Below are 20,904 nucleotides of genomic sequence, written 5' to 3' on the forward strand. Positions count from 1 at the left end.
CCTGCGGTGCCCTAACCCTGCGTTACAACCCAATATAACCTAATATAACCAATGGGTTGGGGGATTCTAGGATTGACTAGGCAAACGCCGAAAATTTTTTACTTTTTTTTTACTGCGTAATATCCTACTATTGTACGCTTTCAACTTGATTTCAAAATGCGCGAGTAAAACTTGAATTAAATCTGCGGGAATTAATTTTGCAGCAACGTCTGACGGTCCCTGATTTAATTTTGATCCAAGACAAAATTTCAAATGATTAAATTTGACGAAAGTTAAATATTAAGTAAAGCTTTTACTCACAAGTCTCAAGAGTAATCTTTTTCTATTCATTTACTTGACAATTTTATTGGATTTGGATTTAGATTTATCTGTACAGAATCATCCCAAATATTGAAATCCAGAAAGAATTTCAGGGAAAATAAAGAATTAAAAGTAACAAGATGTCTGTCCATGGACGTCCAAGGGGTGATTACTTCCCCCGCCCCAAAATATTTTCCATTTTATCCTCCCCCCCCCCCACATGTAAAATTTACCCCCAACCATTTAGGAGGGGGTAATTAACCCCCCCCCAAAAAAAAAAAATTCCTATTAAAAAAAATTTTTATAAATGATTTTCTCGTATTCATTCGAATCCGGTGGATAGGAACCGGTTCTCATCCATACGAAAAAACTATGTCTAGCATCGTATTATATCCAGCTTTCTACGAATATAGAAATGTACAATCATAAGATTAAAACCAGTTTTTTTATCCGCGGAAAGCTGTCTATAATACGATGCGAGAAATAACTATTCCAATATAACTCCAAACCCCTTTAATATCCACTGGTTCGGAGACATGCTGTAAAATCTTTTCGTAAATTTAGAATTAGTGACTCCCCTAAAAGTGCCTATCGAGCACTGAACCCCTCACCCCTTCTTATCTTTTTAAAATAAATTTAAAATAAAGGGTTGGGATTAAGTAAAAAAAAATAAAAAAATACCACTATTTTCAATTTATTTCAAAATAAGGAGGTAAGTAGGGGCGCCAAAAAATCTAAATACTTTAATCCACAAGCATTCTTTTTCCCAAATAATTGACAGCCAAAACATTAGAAAAAAAGGTGGAATATCAGTCTATCATCTAATAAATGTATTAAGTATAGATGTATAACCCAGATACCTACAAATTGAAAGTCGGCACAGGATCCACGGGGTGGGGACATACAGTTATTTAACCCATTCCCCCTCTATTGTTCACTTTAGTTATTTTTAGTTTTGTTTAAACAAACTTGTATACCTTGAAATACTGTTTGGAGTTTGTGTTGATCTATTTGAAACTGTTCTACAGCATCTGAAAATAAAATTAGAATATAATGGATGCATTACAATAGATGATCAATCAGACATAATAAGCTGTCTAACTTCGGGCTATGGAATACCAGGGAGGGAGGGGACATTGTACTGTTTATTACACTAGTCCCCAAAGTTTAACATTTTTGGGGACTTTTATTGAAGTTTGATTGGCTGGTTCATTAAGTTGAGTGTCCAAATGTTTTAACCACTAATTGTAATCTACGAAAGGGTAGTTTTATGTATCATTGAGGATGTTCAACAATTTATCGGCCTTAGTCTTCTCCCTTTAGATTCCTTATGGTAAAATAAGATATTTTATATCAGATGAAGATTTTTGTTTAATACAAGCGATATTTTTGAACAATTTAATTAATTTAATTTCTCCAGCAAAGCTTTCTCCTGAGAAATTGAATAATATACTTGGATTGTTAATCTGTCATTAATGCTACAAAAAAATCTATGGTAAAACATATGTGAAAAATGGAGATACGGAAAGTGTCATGTGTGACATTATAAAAATATGCCTAAAAATGAAGGATAAGAGGAGAATTGGGAATATAAACCCCTAAAAAGATATGGATTTAGACGTATTTTTATGACAACCCTGGCTTTTTGTTTTAAAAATATTAGTCTAAATCCTATAAAATGTGCTAGGCTAGCTAGCCGAGAAGTTAAGGTTTACTTATCCTTATATCCTATAATATAGAGCAGTAAGCTTTTATTTGTTTGAAGCTGAAGATCTCTGGAATTGCCACTCCGAATAGGTTGTACTTTTTTAGGGAAGCTTTATAATTGTCTTGGTATGGTTTTAGGCTACTTTTCTGGTCACCTCTCCCAGACTTTCTCTAGAGGCTAGGGGCGAAGCAACCAGTAGTCATAAAAAAAAAATATATCAATCATATAGAAAACCCTAACTCTTAGGCTAGCCTTTGAAACTTTATAGGATTTTGTCCATTGACTCATTTTCAATTTTTTATACGTTTAACTTTAATGACAATTTTGTCCATAAAACACTGAAATATTATTTAATTGTCCTTTTTTCCTTACAGAAGACTATTATTTATCTACCTCAAGTTTTGCTATCAAAATAGAAAACACAAAATAAACTCAAAACAAACTCTTTACTTTAAATTAAAAGTATCGGTTATATATTTTGGTTTTGTAAAACAAAATTAAACCAAGCTCAGGTTGAAGTGTTCTTTAGCCTCGTAATTTCTTTAATTTATTGGTTTTTGTTATTAGGCAAATCCAAGAATAGTAAGGGTTAAGACAATGGATAAGATAAAGTATAGAATTGAAACCTCCATAATTTATTAGAAAATTAAGAAAAAAAATAACCAATAAAAAAAACTTACAACCAACTTGAATTGTATGATTATCCAGTTTGGACCAAATTGAAATAATACTTTTTAAAAAGAAAAAATATTGAATTAGCCAACATCATTATTTTTGTCCAAATATTTCTTAGTCATTTTTTACTAAATTGACGTTTATATATTCAATATTCATTGTTTTGCACATTATACAAAGTTTTAATCCATTTTGTGAATGGTCGAATTCCTGTCGGTACGGCTTTGAGTAACTTTTTCAAAGAGGCATTAATTTATATACATAGATATCAGGAAAATTTCTGAAATCATGCGATTTTACTGAAAGCTTTCTTGACTTTTAAGACTTTCAAAAGTTCCAATTTTATTTTAGGCTAGCCAGGTAAAATCGTCTACCTGGATTCTATTCTATACTTTATCTTCTTCGCATTTTGGACGGAGGGACACCAGGAAAAAGAATAATTGTTTAATTAAATAGTACATTTCATGATTTGCACTTATTTGTAAGTGTTTATCTTTCATCTCATCAAATTAATCGATACTTTCTCTTAAGTTGCAGTGAAACCAACCTTCTCATTTAAATAAATTTAATTAAGTGGTGGGCATTTTTTTATATTCTAAACCCCTGCCGGGGGCCTAAACATGTGGTGCTACCCAGTACAAAACAAAAGTCAACCTAACCTGCCCTAAAGTAATCCTGTAGTATAAAGTGTTAAGGATTTTTTTGTCTGGTGCTTAAGATCTCGGGAATTACTGGTCTGATGTGGTTTTACTTTTCAGAGAAGCTTTATAAATGTCTTGGGGGTAGATGGTTGTGGCGAGGCAACTAGTAATGTATAAAGTTATAAACAAACAAATAAAAAACATCCCTTTCCTTCTTCTCTATCCATTTCAAAATATGGGGGGGGGGGGGAGGGGGTTCTGATCGACAAGTTACTTTGAGTGAAATTGCCAATTAATATCTTTTTCAACTCTATATTTGCTTAAATTTAGAAGATTTAGAGAACTAATTAAAACAAATCAAAATATCAAGGTAAGGGTGACTAATACCTAGTACTCCGAGAATATACATAAGAGGTAAAAAGTAAAACAATCAAAATACTGATTTTTAAAACCTTAATTTGATATTTGTTTTTAAAAATGTACTTTTGTACATTTATTAACTAAACCTATTTGAAAATACATGTAAAAATTTTAAATACATGTGTATAGAATTTATTGTGTACAAAATCGGACCCTAAATTTGCTGTTATCAGGATTAGAGTATAAAATTATCTCGCGCCGTTAAATCTGTTTTTACAATTGCTTTAGTTTTTAGAAGTGAAGCTACACTATAATTGTTTGTGTCAGTCTTTCCTTCTGCCTATATGTCTGGAAATGGATATATGTAGAATATAAGTGGATATTGAGACAGGGGAATTTTTTTTGTCAATTTAGGTTGCTAATATGGAAATCATTTATAAGTCAGTTCGTTTATTCAGTTGGATGGGGAATAGATGGGGTAAAGGGGATGTATCATTATTTTAACCAGCTACAAGTTTCACTTTCTTAAAGTATATGATTTCTGGTGTAAGATCAATGTAATTATAAATCCTTTCCAATATTATAGGGTTACCGATTTTAATCATTATAAGTGCACTTTCCTTTAATCCATATTACTTTATTACTTGGATCTTACAAAAGATTTTCATATTCTCCAATAATGTAAAACAAACAGCGGGCTAAAATAACGATTCCCATTTCAATCCCCTTTATCCCATCCCCTTTTTCTTCAACTGGATGAACGACAAATAAATTTTTCCTTGTCATAATATCCACGTATTTTCTACACCCATTAAAGGAGTAAACTGAACTAACATTTTAAAATGTTTTGTAGAAATACTTCGATACTTTTAATCTCATCTTATTAGCAGTAGGAAAAACTAAAAATAACAATTAATAAGATATATTACATAAGATACATTACCATGCTAAAGTTAATTAAATGTTATGTCATCTTGAACGTATTATATGAATTAATGAGGGAGCTATAAAAAAATATACCTCATAACTATTTATATGTATATTGATAACATTATAATATAAAACATACTTAAAACAAGGATGACAACATCCATAAAAGCGAAGCTCTGAAGCGGTAGGACAATGGGCATGAGTGTCAGAACTGAATAATCAGAATATAAATGTATTAAAGTAGAACAAAATTGTAGGTAAATTTGTTAAAAAACTGCTTTGATGCAGGATAATGTTAAAGGACATTCTTAAAAACATTTTTAGGACTTCGCTTAGATTCTTCGCTTGTATAATTGTACAACGATGTCCTAGGAATCAGTATGCCAATAATTAGATCATTCGGATTATTATATTAAAAATATGATATCAACTATTATAAAATGAACATACGGACATTCTGGTAATGGTTATAGCGTTGCTTTCTAAATCGTTCCCAACTCTTACAGGAATCACCATGCAAAGTTTGAAATCGATAGGACAATTCTAACATGCCTAAATTAACGAAAAAAGCTATCAGTTCCGGACAGACGAACGGAACGACCCTAATTATAGAAAAGCTTCGCTTTTAAAAACTTATACACAAAACTTTATTCTTGGTTATTGCGGTTAGATTCCTTTGTTTATGTTATATTTTTATTGTTAGTAGCATAACTATTCTATGATTAGGGTATATCAGTATGTCCGTCCATATGTCACTTTAGCCATTACGAATTAATAATCAGTAATTTTGAATTATAATTTATTTAATTCTATTGCATTGTTTTACCAACTTCACGTTTTTATTTCACACTTTACTGTTTATTTTTTTCTTCATGTAAGCCTTTAGTGCCTTGAGATACTGCTCTACTTATGGATATAATTGTTTTTGCTAACAATGTAAGTTTTCAATGTGTTACAAAGAAAATTATGATTAGTAATCATATTATATGCAGTAGCAAGGGATTTTTGACTTTAAATAATTACTAAACTGATTGAGTTCTCCTTTTAAGGGAAACTTCATATAGGACCTGAAATAGTTTTAGGCTATTTTGTTTTTGGATGTAAGATTTAGGATTGTTTAGGATATTTTTGTCCCCTTTAAGTACAGAGCCCCTAGATGCTAGGGGTGCAAACGCAAGGCCTATGTTATCAAGTAGTAATACATTTTTGAATGAAGCTTAAGATCTTAATGTCTACTAGTCTAATTGGTTTATCTATTATCGGTAAGCTTTACATAGATCCTGTGATGGTTTTAGGCTATTCTATTTTCAGATTTAAGTCTTTTCATGGTTTTAAGCTTTTTTTAGTCTCTACTTTCCCCTTCGAAAACAGAGCTCTTAGATGTTAGAAGGTTATTCGATGATAGTAAAAATATTAATATACAAATTTAAAGAATTAGTACGTTTGTTTCTATTATTCTTTAGAATTTTTTATTTTTGTGCAGAAATATTTATTTTTGGTATTAATATTTGTTTATTCATATGCAAAATTAAATATTAAGTAGTTTCCCTCATAATCGAAAATTAAAAATTCCCCCTTCTTTATTTTGAAAAAAATCAAAATATTAGAAAAAGCTTTAGGTTAGTTCATATTGGTTACAGTGAAGCCCCGCAGGGTTACCCTGCCGCAGATATAGACCCCGTAGGATAAGGGCGCCTTGCATGGGTAAGACACAGTAAAAAATAACTCCCCTCCCTTATTTTTAACTTTTACAATAATGGGGAACCCGGCGTAAAGCGGGGGTGGGGTTCCTAAACTCGCACTATGAGGAAAAGTATTAAATATTCTTTTATATAAAAGTTATTCTAAAAATATAAAAAATGATACAGGTAACAGGGATGACAGCATTTAAGTAGCTAAATATCAAAAAATATGCATGGCAAAAAGGACTAAGAGATTTAAAGAGCATTTGTTAAAAAAGTACTTATTGGGGAAAAATCCCGAAACCTTATTAATATATTTCTATATTTTTTACATCTATATTTTGCAGCATAACTGACAGACCTATGGAAAAAGTAAATTACATTTCGGATGCTTATATATATAGGGAATTTTAGACTGACTGACGGGTGTAAAGGCACAGTGAATTTTAGAAAATCTTTGCTATAAATAAGATATATAAAGTATGCACTGTACAAAAAGTAATATCATAATATTTTTTGTTGATAATCACTAGACCTTATAATAAGAGGAAACAAGGATGACAACATCTCTAAAAGCGAAGCTCTGAAACGGTAGAGTGTCAGAACTGAATAATCCGAATATATATTTGTTAAAGTCGGAACAAAACTGTAAGTAAATTTGTTGAAAAACTACTTAAATACAGGATACTGTTTTAGGATATACTTACATAACTAGGAATTGATTAAAAAGATGCTTCGCTTATTATTGTACTTTGTTGTTTTAAGAATCAATATTCCAATAATCAATTAATCGGATTATTATATCACATAAAAACTTGTTGTTAAAAAAGTTAAAAATCAATATGTTTACAATGGAGGTACGGACATTCTGGCAACAATTAAAGAGTTGCTACGCTTTCTAAATCATGACTCACTAATAAAGGAATCACCATGCAAAGTTTGAAATCGATAGGACAATTATAAAATGCCTAAATTAATGAAAAAAGCCATCCGTTCTGGACGGACGGACGGACCGACTCTAATTATAGAAAAGCTTCACTTTTAAAAAGTATAACAGAATGATCAAAGTTTAAAGAGGGTGTTTAATAGTAAAATAATGAGTTTTATGGTAGGACAGGTTGCTTAATAGTTGAATATGGGGTATTTTTTTCATGATGGGGTAGGTTCAAGTGATTATATTTGAGCTGGATCTTTAAATCATTTTAGTGGTGAGCCAGATCGGAGTGAGCCAAATTTCCACCAATGAGTGCATAGCATTTTATGAAATGCCGCGCTGTGATTGGCTGAAATTCGGCTCACCCCGATCTGGATCACCAATAAAATGATTTAAAGATCCAGCTTAGAATTTTAATGCCAGTAATTGATAGTAGAAAGGGAGCCATATAGGGTTCTTAATTTTAGTACAGTTTTTTCAATTGTAGAAGAGAAAAAATTAAAAACCTGTGTATAGAAAAGGGTGTTCTAGAATACATAAATGAATGTAGAATATACGTGGATATCATGACAGGGGGAAAATTGACGTCAATTTAGCTTGCCAACATGAACTCATTTATTGGTCAGTTTATTCATCAAGTAGGAGGGTAAGGGATAGGGTAAATGTGATGGATGGGGGATATTATTATTTTAGCCCGCTGCAAAATTCACTTTCTCATAGAAGTTAAAATTCTAGTGTAAGATCCAAGTAATAAAATATCTATTTTTCAATGGTAGAAAAGCAAGAGGCAAAAAAGTTGACTTTACCTGTGTATAGATTCACTGTTTGATATTGAATAATTATAGCCCTCAGAAAATCTGTTTGCTGCAGCATGCCTAAAATACAGACATTTCAAAGATAGATAGATAGATAGATAGATGTATTTCAACATAAGCATACAAAATGATAATAATATTTCTTACACATATTTACAAAATTTTATGCATAGTTTGGTACTTTCATAACCTGGGTTGGCCGTTGCAAAAGCTGAAAGTACCGATTTAAGACAAACATATTTAAATAATTTTTTGATGTTTCTAGCTACATAGAAAATTTAATCAGATAGTTAAATTGGATATATACATATAACATATAAATTGGTTTAAATAGTATAAATAAATAGTAAGGTATTAATGATGCTATTTACACTATGATACAATGGGGTTAGAGAAATTAAAATTTTATAGTAAATTAAGGCAAATTTTAATTATTATTACAGACAAAACATTTTTGCTTATTACAATTAAAACTCTTATATTTATCTAAAGCTTTCTTTTTGATGAGATTTTTAGTGGAATTTTTAGTTTCAGCACACCTTATAGCAGTGTCTAGGTTGTTCCATATTTTAACAAAGCAAACATTAGGAAAAGTTTCTAGAGCTTTATGTTTAGGTAAAGGTACTTTTAATTTCATTACTCTGTTGGATAACATTGGTTCAAAAATATTATTGAATGAGTCTGGCATTTGTCCTGCAAGGAAACTTTTTACAAAGCTACCTATATTAACAGTTATAATATCTTCAAGTTTAAGTAAATCAAGTTTTTCAAGTAATGGATCTACATGAGCATTGTACTTTGCATTAGCGACATATCTCACAGATTGCTTTTGTTTTAATAATAATCTATTCATTCCCTCACATTTAGCATTACCCCATGTTATAATAGAAAATTCCAAGTGCGATTTTACAAGGGAATTATATATAGATTTACGAATTTTAGTTGGTGCAAACTTTTTCAATTGATTTAATACAAAATTAGCACTAGATACTTTGTTAATAACTGAGTTTATATGGTGTTCCCACGTTATAAACTCATCTAGATGAACACCTACAAATTTAAAAGATTTAATATTACAATCATTCCCAATTCTTTCAATCTTTTCACCACCAATTTTTATGACTAGAGAATCTTGGACACACTGCATTTGTTTGGTTCTAAAAACCATAAACTTAGTTTTGGCAACATTAAGTGAAAGTTTATTTGCTTGAAACCAAAGTTTAGCTTTTTCTAGTTCAATGTTAACCCTCTCCTCTAATCTTTTTAAATTGCTATCACTGTGTGCAAAAATTGTGTCATCAGCAAAAAGTGAAGAAAATATATCAATTGCATTTGGCAAGTCATTTATATATAATAAAAACAGTATAGGACCCAGAACACTACCCTGTGGGACTCCATGGGTTATGTTTTGAATAGATGATTTGACACCATTAATTTCTACATATTGAGAACGATTATTTAAATAAGAATGAAACCATTTATTTGATAAACCTTTAAAACCATAATGGTTTAGCTTGGTTAAAAGAATTTGGACATTGCAAGTATCAAATGCCTTTTTTAAGTCAATGAAGCACCCCAGTGTGTATTCTGGTGTTTGAGAATCAAGACCTTGGTATATTTTATTCAATAATTGAATTAAGGGCTGTGTTGTGTTGTGCTTGGGTCTAAATCCATACTGATGTTTATAAAGAATATTGAACTTATTTAAGTATTTAAACATTTGACAGGCCACTATTTTTTCCAGTAGTTTAGAAAAGGCATTTAATATACTAATAGGTCTATAGTTATCAAATGAATTATTCCTTCCTGATTTAAAGATTGGCAAAATTTTAGCGCATTTATAATTGTTTGGAACAAATCCATGTTTAAATGAAAGATTAAATAGGTGAACAACAGGATCTATAATACTTGGCATAATTTCTTTTAAAAGTTTAGTAGAAATATTGTCAGGTCCACAACTTAGTTTAGGTTTTAACTTATTGAGAGTAGAAAAAATTATTTGAGGGGTGATTTTTTGAAAGACAAAATTTTCATTTACTGGAACCCCAAGGTAGTCATTAAAATCATTATCGCAAAATGGAATTTCGTCTGCTAGGCTGGGACCAACATTAATAAAAAAATTGTTAAAACCCTCACAAATATCTTGAAAGTTTTCATAAGATCTGTTATCATCAGTAAAAAGATTTGGGATAGAATGCGTTTTTTTATTCTTGTTAATAAGTTGATTAATTGTAGACCAAGTTTTTTTCATGTTAGATGAAAATTCATTGAATTTAGAAAAATAGTACTCTTTTTTGGCTTTCCTAACTGCAGATTTATAAATATTATTTGCAATGACAAATTTTCTATTGCTATCAACGGTTTTATCCTTAAATTTTTTTCTTAATAACATTTCCTTTTTCTTTCTTAGGTTTAGTAAATCTGGTGACATCCAGGGATTTTGGGGGATAACTCTTTTGTTGGGTTTTATAGTTTTAAAAGGGAAACATTTTTCAAAGTTTTCGTTGATAACATTAGAAAAGTTTTCAAAAGCACTCTCTGGATTACAATCTGTAGTTATGTCAGACCAATCAAAAGAGGATAAGGATTGCTTAAATATTTCAGTATTTTCATTAGACATATTTCTTTTTTGTAAAGAAGAATCTTTGTTTTGCTTAGGATTACTTACATTTAAGTAAAATATTGGGAGATGGTCAGATAGGCTTGAATAAATAAGTCCAGCATTGTAATTATCCATCCTTTTATTTGTGAAAATATTATCAATCAAAGTGGCACTTGTTGGTGTAATTCTGCTAGGTAATGTAATAACTGGTAAAAATGAATGAGAGATTAACATATTTAAAAAGTCGTTGGTTGGAGAATGTTCATTATATTTAAGCAGATTAATATTTAAGTCAGAGCAAAGAATTATTTCTTCTGCATTCATAATTTTGAGAGAAGTTAGAGTTGTGTTAAGCCAATCAGAAAAAAATTGTATATTGCTATTTGGTATTCTATAAATATTTGCGATTATCTTAAACTTGTTTTTTGAAATGTAAACTTTAATTATTAGAGATTCAAAATTGTCATTAAAGCACGAGAATTCTCTAATAATTTCATAGTTTTTTAAGTTAGATAAATAAATAGCCAAACCCCCTCCTCTCTTTTCTTCCCTGTCTTTTGAGATTAGATTATAATTATTTAGACAGACTAAATCTTTATTTTTAATTCCCCACGTCTCCTGAACACATAAACAAGAAAAATTAAAGTCTTGGTTTTTAGTTTCCTCTATCAAATCTCTAAAATCATTTGATTTATTTGAAATACTACGGATATTTAAGCTTAAAACGGAAAATTGTTCACTTTTATTACTAACTAGCGATTTAAATTCATTTTGATCAACATACTTACAGCTGTGCCCAAAATCTCTATTTAATATAAGCTCATTCTGACCATTACTTGAAATTAAATCTATATCATCATCAAAGCCCTATAATAACAGATAAGTTTAAATTTTACAATTAAAAAGTGCCAATTTGGAAAATTAATTTTATAAGTTATACTATTAAACCCCAAAATAGTAAACTTGATTAGCATATAGTAAAAGATTAGTGACATACAATAGAGATAAAGTGTAGAGTGGTGACGTTAGTTTAAACATATATTAGATTTGATATCAGAGAATGATTTTTAAATAAGATTCTATTTAATTCTTTTTCACATATTTTGGCTTTATATCAGATTTAACACCAACATGGTTGGGCAGATAGCTGTCGATATCACTTATGGTGTAAGTAAATGAATTTTCACTTTTGGGATAGTAAGTTAGCCAAACGGGTTTTTCGCCTTCTTTAACAGTCATGTTAATGTCTCCATTTTGGTTTGTATCAAATTTGTGAATGGATCCTTTTTTCTTTAGAAATTTGATATGACCTAAAATCTTATAACGATTTTTAGTTAGTTGGAAGTTTATGAAGAACCTTTGTCTGGGAATGTAAGACTTTACCTTCGGTCCAGGATGTGAAGAGTCACATTTCTTGGTCATATCCTCCCCCTCCTTCTTGTCCCCCTCCCCCTCCTTCTGGTCCCCATACCCCTCATTCTTGACCCCCTCCCCACGCATATCCCCGCCTCCATTTTTCGGTATATCTGACTTCTTTACTCCTCCTCTTTTGACAGCGGAAACCAAATCAAAATAGGGTGACCCATTTTTTCTGTTCCAAATTTTTAGCAGGACTGAGTTGTTTTTTAGTTCATGTACTGCTGTTATGTCAGATTCAGGAATTCTGACTCCGTAGCACTCCTGGACAAGATCTAATGTCCTTTCTGTCAGAGTTCTTGTGTCCTGTTCATCATGGGGTTCAAAGAGACTTTTCCATCCTTTTTCAACATTAGGCGGGCTAGTAAGTATAAAGTTGCCCTTAAGATTACGTTGCAATGTGTAATCTGCCGTATTCAACGCTTCTTTAGCCTCAGCCTTAGCAGTCTTCACATCATCCTTCAGATTTGTGCATTTGCCATCTTTGCCAACAGTTTTCCACTCTGATCCACTAGTGGAAATTATGTGCTGGCAAACAATAAATAGGTAGTTTAAAAGTGCTTTGTTGTTATTAACATCGACTTCACACTTTTCTCTTCCTATTTTCTTCAATACATCTTTCACTACCTCGACATCAACTTTCTTGGCCATTTTTTTAGAAATAAAAATTTTGTGTCACCCTACTTGTTTAACTGTAATTCACATGAATAGGATTATAGCGGTCAAACTAATTATGTGTTGCTTGCTTGAGAACTAGAACCCAACTGAGTTGAGGATAAGACAATAGACGATAAATGGATGTACACGCCTAATAATGATAAACATAATTATCTCTTCTCTAGAATCAAATAATTGGTTGAAAATTTTAAAGTTTGCAGGTTTTTTCCAAAGCAATCAAACTTTGGGTAATATGTAGTTGTTTATGTTTATAAAGTACCTATAGTTGTTTTAAGCTATTTTTTAGAGAATAGGACAACTTCTTCCAATATACTCAGTACAAAAAGTATGAACAATTTTTCAACAACATTAAAAAATTTATTTCCTTCAATTATTTCAGTTATTTTTTAATAAATTAAAAATAAGGTGCAAAAACCCTGCGGTTCCTATACACTGACCCTGTCGGCCTAATTTGCATTTATATAACCTAATCTAACCTTACCTTAAAATAAAAAAAAACACACAAAAACTACCCCCCCCCCCCCCATCCATTCATATTTTCATTTTTTTGCGGGAGGGGTTTTCTGTGCTTTACTAGGTAATTTGAGGGAAACCACCACAATATCTATTTGTGTAAGTTGAAACCAAATTATAAATGGTTGATACTGTAAATGCAAATAGAAGATTTAAGAAAGGATTACACAAAGCTAAAATATCAGTATATATAAAATGAAAAGTGTGTCATCATTTGAGCAAAATTTTTCATGAAATCACCAAATCTTCATCCTTTTAACAAAGTAACAGGATGTCTGTCTGTTTGTATTTCTGTTTGTCTGTCTGTTTGTCTGTCTGTTTGGCTGTCTGTTTGTCTGTCTGTTTTTCTGTCTGTTTGTCTGTCTGTTTGTCTGTCTGTTTGTCTGTCTGTTTGTCTGTCTGTTTGTCTGTCTGTTTGTCTGTCTGTTTGTCTGTCTGTTTGTCTGTCTGTTTGTCTGTCTGTTTGTCTGTCTGTTGTCTGTCTGTCTGTCTGTTTGTGTAATTCGAAAGATCTCGCTAACCGCTAAACCGATCGGGTTCTCCTTAACAGGGTAGCTTCCCATAGGTCCCGGGAAGGTTTATAAATATTTAGGGGGAGGGTACCATCACCCTTCCAAGAGAAATTACAAAAAGATCGAGAAAAAATTTTATGCCTAGAGACTTCTACACAACATAGCTAGGTATCATAGAGACTTGAACAAAAACAAAAACAACAGCGTAGCCGCTAGTATTATATATTACAACAGCTCAAATGTCACTACATTATTTTCAGGTTTCTGCCGTTACCGCCGTATTTAGCAGTTATTAAGGGTGCCTATTCCTGATTTTTAATCTAAAGCAACATTGCTTTTCGGTTTGTCTTGTTATCTCTTATGATTTCCGAGTTATCAGGGCTTTAAACCCGAAAGGAGCATCCCCCAAAAAGGGATACATATTCCTCAAAAATATTTACAATTGTGAATTCATTGAATATTATGCAGAATAGTTTTCACACCTAAAATGAAAAGCCTACACTGGCCTAGGCAAATAGAATCATATTTGCAATAAATATTATAAATTTAACCAAAAGGCTAGTGTGGAAATGTGTAAAAGATTGTATATATGGATATATTGACAGGAGAAAATTTGTCGTCAATCAAGCTTACTTCTAATAGCCAGTTCTTTAATCCAGTACAGGGGGTGAGGATGGGATATAGAGGTTAGATGGAGGGTAACGTTAGTTTGGCCAGCTAGAAGCATCACTTTTTCAGAGTGCATGTTAGGTAATATTATTGCACCATTAAATTCATAATAAATATTTTACCTTGTGATAACATGTCTTGATCCAAGAATTCCAGCTGGTTTCTGTTCAACAATAATACATTTTCATTTTTTATAAAGTACACCAAAAACTTTTTACATTTCATTAAAAAATAATATACATTTCTACTTAAAATTTTTCTATTTTCGTTGTAAAATGCATTCAAGAACGGAAATAACTGAAAAAGCCCCTTTACTTCTTTTGTAGTTTTATTAGTGCAGTTAATTTATATTTAATATATGTCTCTTTTAATGTCCATATGTAACTAAGGACTAAATGGATGTACGGACTTTTTGGTAACGATTATAGTGTTTTTAAGCTTTCTAAATTGTACCGAACTGTTATAGGAATCAGCATTCAAAGTTTGAAAATGATAGGAAAATTCTAACATGCCTAAATTAACGAATAGAGCTAACCGTTACGGACGAACCGATCCTAAGTATATAAAAGCTTCGCTTAAAAAATATTTATGTGTTATAGAAGAAGTAGAATAGGAGGGACATTTTTTTAAATATTGAAAAAAAGGACAATACTAAAGTATTATTAATTCATACCACAAAACTTTCTTTTTAAAACTTTTATGTGCTTTACATTTTCCTGACAAAAAAATAAAAAACAAGGATGACATCGTCTATAAGAATGGAACAAAAAGTATGTATGTCTTATGTAGGATCACTGAGATTGTGACAGACAAATTGAATTTTACACTAGATGCTCATTGGTATAATAAAATTTGTTCTATCTATATTAAATAGAAGCCGAAAACAATTCCATCCTAGTGTGACAAAGGGACGGACAGACAACGTGAGTTGTAGAGTAGCATTTGCTACTAAAAAGATGGAAAGAGCGAGGAAAAGTTGTTTAAAAGTTGAAGGATTGAGGTGTGATGGATTTCAGGTTGTGTATTTGCCTTGGCAAACTTTATCTGAATACGTTTTTATCTAATCAACCAGATTGTGGAAACTTCTTGATTGTGGTGGAACATTGATTAAGGAATTTCAAGGTATCCTGGATCTCAAGGCATGCGACAATGGGCAATAAATTGATGTAAATCTCAATGATGATAAACAAATCAACCTTTCTATAGATTTTTATACCTTCTAAATAGAATCTTTTTGATGTTCATGTCATAGGTGACTCTCATTATTAATTTACGGTCAGGTATAAAAACATGTTTTACATTTTTCATAGAGAAGCTATGTATTTGAATTTGTAAAAAAAGTAACTTTGATATATATGACGTAATAAAACAAATTCTGATATGTAGAATATGCATTTACAATCCAAAAACATACGCAAAAAATGCTTTATACGGAAATGTATTGAAAAAAATGCGCATAAGAATGCAATAAACCTACAGATATTTGTTAAACAAGGAATCTGACAACATCCATAAATAGCGAAGCAATAAAATGTTCATTAACAAACAGACAAAGTAAAATATTGAGCAGATTTTTAGTGTTCATACAAAATATATAAAAAGTAGAAAATAATGTCATCGTTTTCTTAAGAGGTGCTTTTTGGCATAGGGAATCTTTTTACAAAGCTTCTGGCATTCATCTTAAAGAATTGTAATTGTTGAGAATTGTGAGTTTCTGTCTAGTAAAAGTTGTCTTAAATATAGGTATTCATTTTTAAGTGTAAATTCCTTTTTTGCTAGTTAGGACATATTTTGTGACCATTAGGACCCTTTTAAAGCTTAATAAGGGGGAGGGGGAGGGTTAGTAATTGTTGAGCATTGTTAGGTTCTGTATAATAAAAGTTGTCTCAAATATAGGTATTAATTTTTAAAAATGTATATTTCTTTTTTGATAATTGATGCACAGTTAAGACATATGCAATGTCAATTATAGCAATTGAAATTAGGGGGGGGAGGCCGAGGGGTTAGTTTTTATTTGTAAAAATTGTAAGTTTCTGTAAAGTAAAAGTTGTCTCAAATATAGATATTATTTATTTTCTAAATTTGTAAAATGTAAATTCCTTTTTTGAAAGTTGATGCACAGTTAGGACATATTTTGAGACCATTAGAACCCTTTGAAAGCAAAATATGGAGGAGGGGGAGGGTTTGTAATTTTTGAGCATTGTTAGGTTCTGTTTAATAAAAGTTGTCTCAAATATAGGTAATAATTTTTAAAAATGTAAATTCCTTCTTTGCTAGTTGGTGCACAGTTAAGACATATGTAATGTCAATTATAGCAATTGCAATTATGGGTGGGGGGAAGGTTTGCAATTGTTAAAAATTGTGAGTTTATATAAAGTAAAATTGTCTCAAATATAGGTATTAATTTTTTCTAAATTTGTAAAATGTAAATTCCTTTTTTGAAAGTTGATGCACAGTTAGGACATATGTTGTGACCATTATCACCATTGGAATGTAGAATGAGAATAGAGAACCCAGCAGACGGAAATGTCGGTTCTTCACTTCACACCTGAACAATAAAAGAAGAGCTGAACAGGGATATAAAGGGATAAGATAGTAAGACATCAAGATTCAATAAATGTACTCAAAGTTTTTAAACCCAATAAACGAGATAATGTATAAATAAATTCTTAGAAACCAGTATATAAACATAATAGTTCATCAGTTAGCATGATATCATTCGATACAGATAGATAAACAATTACATTCACACAGACAGACATCTTGTTACTTTTATTTGAGGATAAATAAGAAATAGATTCTGAGTCAAAATTTATATTAAATTTTTTATTCACCCCTGGCAAACTAAAAACGAAATATATGTTTTTCACAAGAAAAGAAAGTACTAAATGAAATTTACTGCCACTATATCCTGTTAGAATTTATTTAACCTTTCTGTATAGTGACTTGCATTTAGTTGTATTATATAAAATAGGTTTCTCACTAACCACTGAACCAATAATTCATAATTTTCAAGAAACTTAAGACAGGCCATGGGATGGTTGTAAGCTATAGCGTATTATCGACATGACATACTGCTGTAAAAAAAAAACTATTTTGTCGTCATTTATCAATACTACTAATTGCCCTACAGCGCTAATCTAATAACGACCTTAGGACTTCTCTAAGCAAAAATCATAGATTTTGTGAGGTAAAAACTGATAATAACCTTATTAGGATTATTTGGTGCATCTACCAGACAATATATGATTTATAACCTTTACTACGCCTGGTAATTTTATTATTGTTAAATTATGAAATTAAAAATTTGAATTGATGAAAAATGCATCGCTAATGTTGAACTATTGTTGAAGAATCTCTCACATCTCTCTCTCACCCTTTTATCTACTTAATTTTCTATAAATTTCAGATGAAAGATATTTTCTTTTCCGAATAGAAAAGGTTTCAAAATCTGCGAATACTCAGGGAGAAAGTAATATGTAAAATTATCTTATAAAAAGACATGAAATAAAAAACATGGATGAAAACATCTATAAGTAGCGAAGCTAAAAAATTATGAATGAAAATGGGGAAAAATTTACTATAGAGCAGTGTCATACAATAAACATTAAACTTGATAAAATAGGGAAATAACGAAACCTTTAAAATCATGTAACCTTTAAAATAACGAAAAATCTAAAATCTAGAATTCGATCTAGCACCGCAATTAATAGACAAATCTTAATGAAACCTAATGGAAATATGTAGAATATGAGCATATTTAAATTCTTGATAATTCCAGCCATCAATCCTGAATAGGAATCGATCTAGCACCCCAACTAATTAACAAATCGTAATAAAACTTAGTGAAAATATGTAGAGTGTAAAATTAATTAATCCCTGAAAATTTCAGCCCTCTATCTTGAAAAGGAGTTGAGAAAATCACGAAAACTTAAAAATCTAGTAATCAATCTAGCACCCCAATTAATAGACAGATGGACAAAACAATGTATAGATTAGATTGGCATATGTCATAGGAATCTTCCCTAAAAATTTCAGCTGTCTATCTTAAATAGGAGCCTAGAAAATAACATTTCCCCCAATTCATCAATTACGGATAGACGGGTGGACATTCGGAATTACAGAGTAGCTTCGCTACTACAAATACCCTCATAATTGATGTTTAAAAAAACCTATGATCTGATGATCCCAATACTAAAAAAATATAAATAACATTCAAGTGTAATTTTGAAAAATTGTGTTATTCTTGTTTACTTAAACTTAATCATACAGGGAGGTGGGGGATATTGGACAGTAAATTAAACTGATGCACGCGAAGACGCCCAAGCTTTTTATTTTAAATGGGGGGGGGGGGGGGTTAAATGAGGATTTACAATAATTATATAGGTGGTGGGGTTAACGGGTGTAAATACAATAATGCTTCGGGTGCCCCCCCCCCCCACGTCCAAAAGGTTTATTACCATTTTACCTTATTCGTTGGTTCAAAATTTTATTGGATTCTAAAGAATTGGTTAATCTACGGATGGGCTAATTTTCTTTCACGTATTCATTCAAATCCGGTGGATAAGAACCGGTTCTCATCCATACGAAAAAAATAGGTCTAGCATCGTATTATATCCAGCTTTCTACGAATATAAAAATGTAAAATCAAAAGTTTAAAACCAGTTGTTTTTTTAAGCCCGTGCCTTCGGCACCTCGGGGCTAATTGTACATTCTTTATCCGCGAAAAACTGTTTATGATACGATGCGAGAAATAACTATTATAACATTGGAGGTATACATTTATTCATCATCCATTGTCTTATCATCCCCTAAGATCCCTGATAGTAATGTGTCTCTGAATGTCAAGTGTAAAACTTTCTTGAATTGAATTTATTTGAATTTTCTTGTTGTAGACTGTGCCTATAGTTATTTATCCTGTAAACTACACTTAAACTAAATTTCATTTGGAAAATAAGGAAAATGTCGAACAAAAATCAGTAAGGGATATGTTACTCAAAAACTTTTTGAAATCTTGTTTTGATTGATTCAAAATAGAACTGACACTTAATAATTTTGATCCAAACAAGGAGTATTGTTGTTTATTATCATTGGGGATATACAGCACATCAATCTATCGTCATTTTGGAATAAAATATGGATAGGAACCGAGTCTCATCCATACGAAAAAAATATGTCTAGCATCGTATCATATCCGCGGAAAGCGGTTTATAATACAATGAAAGTATAATTTGAAATGTCCGTCTATCTGTCCGTAAGAGACACATTGGGGGAAACGTGAATTTCTTGGCTTCTTTTCAAGATAGACAGCTGAAAGTTTTGGTGAAAATTTCATATGACATATGCCCATCTAATCTATACATTGTTTTGTCCATCTGTTCGTTATTTGGGATGCTAGATCGATTCCTAGATTTTCAAGTTTTCGTGATTTTCTCAACTTCTTTTCAAGATAGAGGGCTAAAATTTTCAGGGATTGAATATGCTCATATTCTACTAGTTTCCAAATTTCATTTGTCTATTAATTGCTGTGCTAGATCGATTATTAGATTTTTAAGTTTTCATGGTTTTAAAGGTTGCGTGATTTAACAGGTATCGTTTCCCTATTTTATCAAGTTTAATGTTCAATGTATGACACTGCTCTATATTAAATTTTTCCCGATATCCATTCATATTTTTTTAGCTTCACTTCTTATGGATGTTGTTATCCTTGTTTTTTCTTTAAGGCATAAAAAGTGTGTACTTTCTCGTAATAAACTGAATTAAAATATGTGATATGTAAAGAAGTATATTTTCACCATTCATTGTCAGGACTAAAGTTAACCTAGCGCCACCAATAAACCAGACAATTGTAGAATAAACAAAACAAAATTTCAATAATTTAGTTAGTATAAGTATGCTAAGTTGAAATAGAAAAAGCAAAAATTAATACTTTAATAGTTATTTTCGCATCGTATTATAGACAGTTTTCCTTGGATATAGAATGTACAATTATAAGATTAAAACCATTTTATTTTAGCCCCGAGATGCCGAAGGCACGGGCTAAAAAAACTGGTTTTAAAATTATCAAACAAATATTAGCACAGCCAAGTCGCTACAAAAGAGCAGAAAGCATTTTGCTAGCAAACGAAAAAGGTCCCCAACACTGGATCTAGGTGGTTATCTATACTTATACATTTATTGTATTAATTAAAAAGAAATTACAATATATTTCTGTGTACCACGAATATTCACAATGGAAAGTTCTACTTGTTAATTCCTATTTTTAAAATCTTAACTAAACTGATGAGGTTTCTAGTTAGTGAGAAAATTCAAAAATAAGTTGAGGTTTTATAAACAGTTTATGGATACCTATTTTTACTTTCTGGTTGTGATTATAAGATTAAAAATCAAATTTAGTTAAAACAGTAATCACATGCAAAGTATAAACATTTCAAACAATTCTACACGTAGAAAAGCTTTCATCTAAAAA

General features: G+C 30.9%; 1 protein-coding gene across 1 annotated transcript in view; it reads right to left on the reverse strand.

The window, feature by feature from the left end:
• Positions 1-20,904, reverse strand: part of LOC145312187 (5-hydroxytryptamine receptor 2C-like) — a 63,728-nt gene that overhangs the window by 19,279 nt on the left and 23,545 nt on the right. Inside the window, exons 7-10 of the mRNA XM_080151377.1 lie at positions 16,869-16,983; positions 14,558-14,598; positions 8,037-8,105; positions 1,278-1,331 (exon numbers count right to left, since the gene is read on the reverse strand). Of these exons, the coding sequence (XP_080007503.1) occupies positions 1,278-1,331; positions 8,037-8,105; positions 14,558-14,598; positions 16,869-16,983 (279 nt within the window). The remainder of the gene's footprint in view (positions 1-1,277; positions 1,332-8,036; positions 8,106-14,557; positions 14,599-16,868; positions 16,984-20,904) is intronic.

This window comes from Acartia tonsa, chromosome 2 (assembly GCF_053477335.1).
Source record: "Acartia tonsa isolate MP-2025a chromosome 2, ASM5347733v1, whole genome shotgun sequence".
Taxonomy (NCBI): Eukaryota; Metazoa; Arthropoda; class Copepoda; order Calanoida; family Acartiidae; genus Acartia; species Acartia tonsa.